Below are 11,368 nucleotides of genomic sequence, written 5' to 3'. Positions count from 1 at the left end.
TTTTAGACTCCCTGTGGGTTGTTTGATATTTTTCTTAGTTCTCTAAGCTTTTACATTTAAACCAATTTTTATAACACAACTTCTTATATTTTATCTTTTCTTGCACATTATTATTCAACCACCAACTCTTTTTATTTATAAAAATTTTTTCTTTTGATTCTTCAAACACATCTTTTGTTACACGTTTAATAGTGTTTGATACTTTATCCCACATAAGATTTGCATCTTCATGAACATCCCAAATTTTGAAATCTTGAATTTTACTTGTAAAAATAATGTTATTTGTGTGTTTTAGGTTCCTCTATCTAATTCTATGATGATGAGACGTAGTATTTTTTATTTGACAACTCTTCATTTTAAAATCTAGAACTAATAAACGATGATGGGTACTTAAATTCTCACTTGGAATGACCTTACAATCTTTACAATCTCGACGATATCTTTTTCTCATAAGAAAATAATCAATTTGTGTTTTATTAGATCCACTCTTATAAGTAATAAGATCCTCATCTATTTTCTTGAATAAAGTATTAGTAATAACAAAATCATACGCTAAAGCAAAATCTAAAATAGCTCTGACTTCTTCATTAGTTACTCTAAAATCGTAGCCACCATCAGTTTTTTTGAAGTCTTCTGCCACTCTACCGACATGTCCATTTAAATCTCCTCCAATAAAAATTCTTTCTTCAAGAGGTATCATTTGTAGTAAGTCTTTTAAGTCATTCCAAAATTTATCTTTATACCCTATATTTAAACCTACTTGAAGAGCATAAGCACTTATAATTTTAAAAATCTTAGTATCAATGATAATCTTAAGGTCTATAATTCTATCTCAAACTCTATTAATTTTTACAGCATTATCTTTCAAACTCTTATCTATAATTACACCTACATCATTTTTAGAGCGACTCTTACCAGAATACCAAAGTTTAAAACCTAAATTATCAATCTGCTTAGTCTTTTCTCCAACCCATTTAGTTTTCTGAATACATAAGATATTAATTTTCTTATGAATCATAATATCAACTAATTTTATTAATTTACCATTGAGAGTACCTATATTCCAAAAAGATTTATGTCATGATTTTTTTCGACAAGTTTTTACGCTGGTTGTCGATCACCTAACACAACCCTCCACTTTTCACATTCATGCTTGGGACCGACAATGGCAGTGTTTTAATAGCTCTTGACTGAATTAGTAAAATAAGATAATCAGTGTATTGAAGGAACGACTATACGATGGAACGAGTAAAATTACTTTACATTTAATTTAGTTTAAAAATTTGTAATAGTCACCGTACCTAGCTTATCAGCAGATTATTTTTAATCAACTTATCAGCAGATTATTCAATAAGCTGCAGCTGCCCCAAACAGGAACTTACGTTTGAACTTGAAAGAGTGGAAGGAAAAAAATTCCTTATCTTCACTCTAACCTACCCACCACTCTTACTAGTACCTCCAAACCTCGCTCACTAGCCTTTGCGTAAGCTCTACTTGCTGCCATTGTGTGCATGGCCACTCTTTTTTACCTCTTGATTTTCTCTCTTTTGCGCTCGGCCTTTCTCCTTATCTCTTTCACTCTCAATTTGGATCGCATAGTGTTGTGCCCCCTCAATTTCGTCTCTTCTAAGCAGAATAAGCTAGTTTTGATTCACTTGAATTGATATATATATTATTATAACATGTTTAATATGGTATTTAATTATTTTAAAAAATAATTAAAAAATAGTTTTATTATTATTTAAATTATTAAACAAATTATTATTATCAGTATTTAGCTAAAATTTAATTAAAGGTACTAATAGGGTTATAACATGTTTAATATACTCGAAGAACTCTCCTAGCAGGAATTTGATAATCAGACTTTTTCTTAGGTTTTTTCTTTCATTTCTTATGAACTAGGGAAATTTTTTATCCGAAAATAGTTTTTTTTACCCCTCTTGGTATTCTTTATTGGTATTTGATTGCCCTTATGAAATTGAAATTAATTATTAAATTCTACATCATCAGTGGTTCAAGCAACTTGCCAAACTTCTAAAGATGCTTAATGATAAAAGTGTAGTCCTAAATTTGAATGTCTCTTTACCACAAAATTTGTATAGAGTAACATGCGAGTTCTTTCTAGTCAATGAGTTTAAATGAGTGTCCCCGTGAAAATAAAAACTCTAGCTTAAGTTGATACCCATTGAAGGAAAGAATTTAATATAAATACTTTGAAGGAAAAAGGTAGTGTAAGTCTTGACCACTCACACTTGTATGTATTCAAATGGCGTGTTCTATTAGGCTAAAGACTAGAGGTGCATTTGTTTCAGCTGTAATTATATAAAATCTCAATTCGAAAGTTGCAGTTGAAAATCAGCTGTTCAGAAGTTCTTGCTTCAAGAGCAGTTGGTCTGTTTGAAAAATAAGTTTTGAAAGTGCTCTCTATAGACCGATGATTGTAATACCCCTCAGTATAGATTATGTTGATAATACAGGCATTTTCAATATACGTAATTCTTCTTTTTTAACTTTGATACCCAAATAGGCAGAAACACAAAACTAAAGTCTATAACTTATTGAATAAAGTGAAGGCTAGATATTAAAAAAATCAATTTAATTACGAAAATGGACATATTTGGAATAAATCCAATGATAATTACAGCTACTAAGTAATATTTGATAGCATAAAAGCTACTGAATCAACCTCATAATAATTAATGAATTTGATATTATTGAAACAGGGAAGTGGAAATAGTTGAGTTAAAGAATTCATTGGGCTGAGTTCAAATACTCATAATTGCATCTTCAATGAATCTGAGATTATTGAAACTGCAGTAATGAAATTAGCACTACAGCCACACATTCGCCAGAAAATTCTAATACTCATAATTGTTCTCAAAGAATTTGAAATAAGTAAGAAAATTTATTCCTGCATTATAATATTTCTACCTTTGTATATTTGGTGGTGTACATAGCATACCTTCAAATCCTGTCTTTTTGCCTGGCATTTGCAGAGAGTAATCTAAAAAGCCTTTACAAAGTAATTGTTCTTTGAATCAAAGCAATTCAAAAAAATTAACTATTTCTAAATAATAAATTGCTTTGCAGGATTACGCTGGTGTCACAACTAGTAGTTTTGATTTATCACCTAGGCAAATACATCGTAAGTTCTGAAACTTCTAACACCCTTTAAAGTTAATTGCTCTCATTCACAACGTAAGCTTTAATTTTCTAATAAAACTTCAAAAACTACTATCACACATCACAAAGCGCCACATTAGAAGGGTTCATCGGGCTCGTTCTGAATAACGACAAGTTTACCAGATTCTATCTTGTGGTCCATGCAATTAGAAATCAACATTATTTAAATATGAAAAAGCATATTTCGAAACCCAAAATCATCATGTTTTTCATTTTCATTGAATTAGACAGCCCCCTAAGCTGTTCATACAAATGTCAGTTTTTCTATTCTAACTAATTTGAACCAAAAAACCTAAGACAAGTGTTCTAAAGAAAACCAGAGGATGATGGGCCTCTCCTATGATCCGATCGAACTGCTCCTCACTGGTGATTGGCAGAAGCTTGATCAAAGAGAGCGCTTCGTCATCGAGCTCATCCTCATGGAGTTACCTTCTCCAAGTTACTCCAAGTGGCTGATGCTGCTTCCGTCCTTTGAGACCAAGATCGAGTAAGTGCGGAGAAATGGAGGGTAGAGATCGAAGATAAAGCGGGAGAGGATTGCGTGAGTTCCAGACATCAAGCGGTGGGGCTCAAAGGGGCAATTGCAGAAGAAACTACGGAATGCGGAATGGTATTCGTGTTCGCAATATTATTAGACCACATAACGCGGTTTCTGAAGTCCAAACACTGAGAAAACCACATTCTATACCGATCGTGGCTCAAAAATCTAAAACAAACGCTCCCTAGGTATCTGGCATTAAGGAAATACAACAATCCGACCCATTCAATTGCTAAAATATCAAATTATATGTCATTTATAAAATGTCAATTTTAAAATACTGGGTATTTGACAAAGTGTCCAAAAATTAAATTAGAAAATACAAATCAAGTATCATGCTTGGATGAGTGCCCAATATCTCAATATCACTAGTGGAGGAGCATCCATCGTCTTCAGTATCATAACTCTTCTAGGCTTTTCATGGTTTAAGTGTCCTTCAACGCATCGAAAAAAAAAAAAAGCTTTTGTTATGCATAGTTCACTGTGCTTTGATCTACCAAGCATTGGGCATCAAACTTTCAGCCTTTGTCAGTGACCTGAGCATCAGGGCCAGGCCATTTGCTTGTATCATTTAACAGGCCCATCAACCATGAAACATAAGATAAAGGCTTGCTCTTTATATTATTCACCAGTTACATTGAGCATGAAGCATTTGACAAAAGGAACCCCTATCCCATTCATCAAGTATAATAATCCTTAACACTTGATATAGATAATCTCTGTTAATTCAATATGTTATAATTGTGTCGCGAATGTTTGTATAATTTTTTAAGTTCTTTTTCTCATTATTAGTTATGCTCTCTTGAATTAAGTGTGTACATCAATAGCCACAAAAACAAACAATATGCATGAAAAACTAATAAGTATCGTCTAAGTATTGATGAGGAAGGTAAAAATTACAAGCCTGTAGTAGTGCAAGCAGTCTTCTTAACAAAAAAGGGGGTATATTAAGAGGTCGAGCCTAAAAAGCCTAAATTTGAGCAATAGCATGATCCAGCATCATGTCTTGGGTGACTTGCTCTTCAGTAGCCTTTAAAATTTCCAACGCTTTGGTACATTCCTTATTACCTTCAAGCACTGACTGATGTTCATGAAATCATGGAATCTTTGTCGTTATTGCTCATTTTGGGTTGTACTTGTCCTGGAGTGTTCTCATTTTGCATTCTGTTGCTTCTATAGACTGTCCATAGGTGACAATGTTCGTGTTGTTAGGCAGTTCATGTGGGACGGCCAAACAGCCCGTTGTTGCATATGAAGATAATTCTAGCACACTTGTTAATCGTGATGTGCTACTACACCATAGTATGCACGATTGTGACTCTCTCTTGTTGTATAGAGAAAGGCATTTACTGGCACTTGAGGTAGATCTGAGTTGCTTTTCGATAAATCCTGGCTTTGTCATGCAACCTGTTAAAATCTTAGCTCTGATTGATTCAAACCCAAGTATGCCAAGTAATCACTCATTTTTGGTTTTTGCCACAACTTGATCCAACAACTTTGGGCGGTCATTGTTCAACCCCACCTTCAATTGTCTTCGGAACCACAAGTTTGCATCATGAAGCGGCGCATGGCTTGGATTTACGTGCCTTGCAGGTCTAAGTTGAATGTCGGATGCATAATTATGTAGCTCGGGGCCTCTTGCATCACAGCAAAATAAAAATTAATGCACAAAATTTACTGAAGCGAGCTAACAAAAGCATATGTACTTAGGGTTACGTTCTAGCTGCTGCAGCACTGGAATCATTTTTCATGCTTTATTCTGTCTAAGGATTGTAGCCATTCTCTGTTGCATTTTTTTTTTTCGGAATTACTATTATGGTTTCTTTTATTTATGGCTGGCACAATATCAGCCCAATTCAGTTCCAGAAAATCATCAAACTCAAATTTTAATTTTAGCCATAATTCACACCTGTAATGGGAAAAAAAAAACTTCCATATCCTAGACCGGAGGAACAGTACCAGGCGAAAGTCGCAATGCAAACAAACAACTACAACAACAACAACAAGAAGCCTTTAGTGGGATAAAAGGCTGTTGTTGTTCCTCTTATTGTGCCAGTCATGTCTACTAATTTATAAATGAGGAGCCTGTAAATAAATCATCTGACACATGCAATTTGAATAACTTTGATGAAATAAAAGTTTTTCTTTTGGGTTTCAACCCTTTCTGTGCTCGTTTAATGTTATTTCTCAAGTGTTGAATAAGTGCCTAATTCTAGAGAAAGTGATCTCATTGTACAAGTTTGAGGATTGAATTTCTTAATTTGGTGAATTTTTTTATTGTCCTAATTTATTCTACATATCTTGGTATTACCTTATTAATGCGTTCTTAATTCTGTTCAAATTTGTACAAATGAGATTGTACAAGGGGTTAATAAATTGCTATTACTTCCTGATTTTGCAGCCGTTGTTGATTGGCTTGTTACATCTAATGTATTATGATAAGTCTGTTACATCTAATGTATTATGATTTTCTCAAATTTATTCATTGTATTATTTTTGAGTTTTAATTCCCTTGTTTTCAGGTTTGTGTCTAAAGAAGTTTTATCTTATCAATAATCTTTGATTTGTGAATCCTATTTCCCGTTAGTTGGTCTTTATTTTGTTGTGCATCAGGAAATCTAGCCCTAAACCCTCTCTCATCAAATTCTTATCCGATATTATAGTTGCATGATCATGTTAACTAAATATAGGAGATATTTAGTGAGCCAATAAAATTATTTAATAAATAATGCAATTTAAATGACATGATTCCAGGCATAAAGATAAATATCACATGATTCAAAATCATATTCCTACGTTCAAGGAGAGACATGATCCTATTAAATTTTCAAATTGAATGAAAATTTTAAATTATCTATTTTAGTCTCATAGAGCTGAACGTGTCAAATCAAAGGTCATACTCAATTGTTTGAAAAAAAAAATGGTACTAATTTGTTGTGAGCTTATATAAAACATAAACTTAAGAAAGCAATATTAATCATTCATTGATTATAGGGGTCAACTGCATGATGAATTTCAAGATTATAAACAAATAGGCATGGCATGTTTGATTATTATACAAGGTTCATAAATCTTGTATTTAATTAATTTTTGCTTTTAGATTATTTTGCTAATTCTTATCTGTTTTACTAAAGGTTTGAAGCAAAAGTTATGGATGAGCTAAACTACAATTTAGCGTAAACCGTGCATAAGGCTTTATGCATAGTTTTGCATATTGAGTATTACAATCATTATAATTGGACTATCACACTTGCTCTTCACGTATTTCGAGAGAAAGCAATGCCGTCTCATATTAAGACCTTTATATTCACACCAACATAAGAACTACTGATTTATTCAAGTTGATCTTATTGCATAGACAATAAATCATGAATATTCATTAAAGCCTAGAGACTATTTTAGATGCAAAAAATAATTTACAGATACAATGTATATTTATATTAGATGATTTTATATGTGAATCAACACATTTATTAGAGTATGTTCATAAATCTAAATCTATGATTAATCAAGAGTTGGAATAAAAACAAAATTGAGCATTAATTCTTATGTGAATCCATAGTTTCTAACATATATTGAACTCTTTCTCGCACTCAATTTGGTGGTATCTCTATATGGGGTAGTTTGGCAAGCAATTTGTCAACCATCTCAGACTCTTTTCCTTTCTATACAATATACATTATCTGTTGAGATTTGTTTTCTTTTGGTACGTTATTCTTTTGAACAATTTATGGCTACTTTGGACGTAGCCCATATAATACATTGAACTTTTGGTGGCTTAATTTAATTTAGACTGAAGAATAGATTTGTTTAGTGTATTTCTCCCTCAAATTTGAATTTTTTTTTACTGGCCATTCAAATTTGAATAGGTTTTCTTATGCTTCGGAATCTGCTCGGATGGACTGGTCCTCCTTCACCAAGGGCTATTTTCAGAAACGAGAAACGCTTGTCGCCGTCATGTTGCTTGTTGATGCCAGTGTTCCACCCCAACAAATTGACCTTGATTGTGCCAACTGGTTGGGTCGCAATAACGTAAGTTCAACTCTTCCTCCATTACTTTTTCAGTTTACTAGAATGAATCTTCAAAGTTGTGTAATAATTATTTCAGATTGGAATGACGTTTGTTTTCACTAAATGTGACAAAACTAAGGGCGGTAAGGGAAGCCGTCCCGCCGATAACATTAAACAGTTTCAGGAGCTCTTGAAAACATATTATCGTCGAGAACCTCCTCCATGGATCATGACGAGTAGTGTTACTGGCTTAGGTCGTGATGAACTGCTGCTCCACATGTCACAGTTGAGAAATTACTGGGATAATAGCGAGGAATAATTAATGTAGTGTTCAAAGTTTTCTACCAAGCCGCTCGTCTCCTCAATTTGTAAGCCTTTGTGTGCATATATTTTGGATTTTAATCATGCTTGGTAGTAGTAAAAGAATTATTTCTGTGTGCAAATCTAAGGCAGGAATCAGAAAATGGAGCTTTTTAGATTTCTTATCAACCATGCTTACCAATTTGAGTCTGGTAAAACGAGTATTTCGCTTGTGGTTTTACTTGCTGTTATCGACTCGGGTTTACCAATTTGATTGGTTTTTTAGTTGGACTGGAAACTGTTGCTTGTGAGAAACTGAGTCAGCGGAGATTGTCGATCATCATCGTCTTAGCTATAGGGTCCATATCATATGAACAATTAGTGGATGTAAAGAGTGCGGAAATAGATTTATACATGAACATACGACAAGTGTAAAATCTCCAGGTTTATCTACTCACTGCAGTACAGGTTATACTTCTTACAAAGAAATTACAGGTTATACTTACAAAGAAATTACGTGGTATCTTCTATATCCGCTAGTTATTTTGTAAGTGGGAGGAGCCAACATAGATAAGTAGAAAAACTTGAATGCATACCACATAATTCTTATGCATGCATTTACATATTTGACATTTATATTTATCACACTTTGGTGTCATAAACCCATATATGAAAATGTATATTTCACTTTTAAAACGGTAGTAATAGTGATATTTTTAATGCTTTTTTAAACATTTGAGTGATATATGAAAATATGAAAATTTGGGTGTTAGTTTTGTGAATACATAAGCATTATATGTATGCAGGTAAATGCCCTAAATAAAGGATAAAAAATGCAAGTTGTTGCCGAGATGAACAAAGGAGTGATGTAAATTGGTTGGCAGTAAACATGAGGTGGTGTCATGTTTGTGGTGCAAAAGAGATCGTAACGCAAATCTTAAAGAAAACTATTACGGTATAGGTGAGATGGTAATGTGTTTTGAAGAAGATTATAGCGGCATAATCATGATTATGATCTAGATCACAAAGAATATGACTAAAGCAAGCAAGGTTGTGATTAGGGGTATAAAAGAGTTGAATTGAGCCCGAGCTACAATTGACATGCGCTCGAGTTTTATTAATAAATCGAGTTCAAGCTCAAACTTGAGTTTAAGTTCACGAGTTTGAGCTGGCTCACTTTATTATAAACTAGAGAAAATAAAATTAATTTAAGCTAGTGTCATGATAAAATGATAAATAGAATGAGCAAATAAGAGATAATAAAGTATCAATTGATATAAACTATTAAATATCATTTTTAAATTTTTTTTAATAATCTAAAAATAAAATTTTAAAATTTAATATAATTTTTTTTTAAAATGAGCCAACTCACGAGTAAACTTGGCTCACCAATGTGTTAAAGGAAATGGTTTTGCTGCCTATGTGGCTATGACACATATTTTGATATATCAAAAGGAGATGGTTGTTGCACCAGTGAGATTATGTTGTAAGATTTAATGATGATAGCTCCAGTACAAGTGAGATCATAATGCAGGACTTAAAAGAGAATTATAGTGCAAGTTAGAATGTGAAGAAAGCCCAGAAGAAGACTAACCATACACTAGAGAATGCGATGTAAGTCATGGAGGAAATGATTGTAGCACAGGTTATGACATGATTGGATGGATATGATGATGATTGTAATATAAGTAACAACTCTATACGCTCATAAAAAATTGATTTGTCATCTACCTTTTTATAATTTCATCTTAGCCTATGACCTCTAACCTCCTCCCTCAATCCTAATCATTGTAATAAGATTGCAATGTCATATGTTGTCATGCTCTTACTTCAATACATGTATATAAGTATTGAGAAATTAGGGCGAATAAAAACATGAATCAACACAAATTAGAAGAGCACATAGAGATTTAACGAGGTTCGACAAAGATGCCTATGTTCTCGGGAGCAGAGAGACGAATTTCACTATTTCAGAGGAGTTCAGTTTCATACCCATAGGGTCACACATCATAAATATAAATATAGATAATTGTAAGAGACACTCATATTCATTCTAGGAGACACCTCTTCAATTCTAAGAGACACCAAATTCTGGTATATAAGTCATACCTAACAAATTTCTACCTTACGAATATCCAGCCCCTTAGGAGTACATATAACTAACAAATCTCCATTTTGGCGAATATCCAACTCCTTAGAAGAGAGAACAACAAAGAATACCATCCATTTTTCAAACGGTAACTTTTCAGGCAACCATGTCGTCTAACAATTGCAAACATTCAAGAAGTTCAAGCAATGCAAGAACTTGTTGATAGTATCTAGCTTGGTCAACATATCTGCTGCATTTTCATTATATGATTCAACAGATTCAACAGAGTGAACTCCACAAGAGTGAACTCCACATACAACTGTACTCTCCAACAGTTTATAGATATTACCTGCAGCGATCTTTTCTTTCATCACAATCAATGCACCTTTAACAATTTTGATGATTTCTCTATCCTCATCTGTCTTAGTAATAAAACTATTGCTGTTTAAAGTGACCAAAGAAATTAAATTCTTCTTCAAATCTGGAATATATCTTGCATCACATAATATTCTGACAGTGCCATCATATATCTTAATTCTGACTTTGCTAATACCAGTAATATTGTAACATCTATTATTACACAAATAGGCTGAACCAGAATCAGATAACATATATGAAGTAAACTATTCCCTATTAGAACTGAACCAGAATCAGATAACATGTATGAAGTAAACTATTCCCTATTAGGTGTTATGTGATAAAAACATCCTGAATCAAGAATCCATGCATCTTTCAACTGAGTTGTTGTAACTGAAAATACATCACCATCACTGCAATCTGAATTGTTTCTCAGCATCATATTCACTGACTTGGAAGATACATCATGTTTCTCATCAAACTGTTTCTTGAGCTTTGAGCAATCTCTCTTCATATGTCTTGGCTTCTTGCACTTGTAGCAATGAATCATTTTTCTGCCTTTAGGCTTTGACCTGGAATTTCGCATTCCAGAACTCTCCTTCTCCTCATTCCTTCCACAATCCTGATTACCCTTAGCATATAAACATACCACGAGAGTTTTCCCCTGCATTCTGCTTCCGCTGGTTGTGAGCCAACAATATTGCAGTAATCTCATCAATTTTGATTGTTTCTTTCTCATATGTAAGAGTAGTCACCAGATGTTCATAGGAGGAAGACAATGAACCCAACAGAATCATTGCCTGATCTTCATTCTCAATACTCACATCAAGCCGTATCAGATATGTGATTATTTGATTGAAGACATTCAAATGTTGCGTCAGTTTAGTGTT

General features: G+C 33.2%; 1 protein-coding gene across 1 annotated transcript; it reads left to right on the top strand.

Moving 5' to 3' along the window:
• Nucleotides 1-3,509: 3,509 nt before the first annotated feature.
• On the top strand, nt 3,510-8,410 carry LOC110039495 (GTP-binding protein At2g22870-like). The gene is made up of 3 exons (XM_020744584.1): nt 3,510-3,670; nt 7,591-7,753; nt 7,830-8,410. Exons 1-3 carry the CDS (start codon nt 3,510-3,512, stop codon nt 8,049-8,051), a joined length of 546 nt encoding a protein of 181 aa, XP_020600243.1. The 3' UTR covers nt 8,052-8,410.
• The last annotated feature ends 2,958 nt before the right edge of the window (nt 8,411-11,368 follow it).

Source organism: Phalaenopsis equestris, unplaced genomic scaffold (assembly GCF_001263595.1).
Source record: "Phalaenopsis equestris unplaced genomic scaffold, ASM126359v1 Scaffold000002, whole genome shotgun sequence".
Classification (NCBI taxonomy): domain Eukaryota; kingdom Viridiplantae; phylum Streptophyta; class Magnoliopsida; order Asparagales; family Orchidaceae; genus Phalaenopsis; species Phalaenopsis equestris.
Note: the sequence above shows the minus strand (reverse complement) of the source record. Positions and strands in the feature narration are given on the sequence as shown.

What these genes read in the sequence shown, in the direction of transcription:
- LOC110039495 (XM_020744584.1), top strand. Translation starts at nt 3,510, where the DNA reads ATGGGCCTCTCCTATGATCCGATCGAACTGCTCCTCACTGGTGATTGG. An exon ending in TCCTTTGAGACCAAGATCGA is followed by an intron (nt 3,671 to 7,590) that starts GTAAGTGCGGAG and finishes AAATTTGAATAG; the next exon opens with GTTTTCTTATGCTTCGGAAT. An exon ending in ACTGGTTGGGTCGCAATAAC is followed by an intron (nt 7,754 to 7,829) that starts GTAAGTTCAACT and finishes TAATTATTTCAG; the next exon opens with ATTGGAATGACGTTTGTTTT.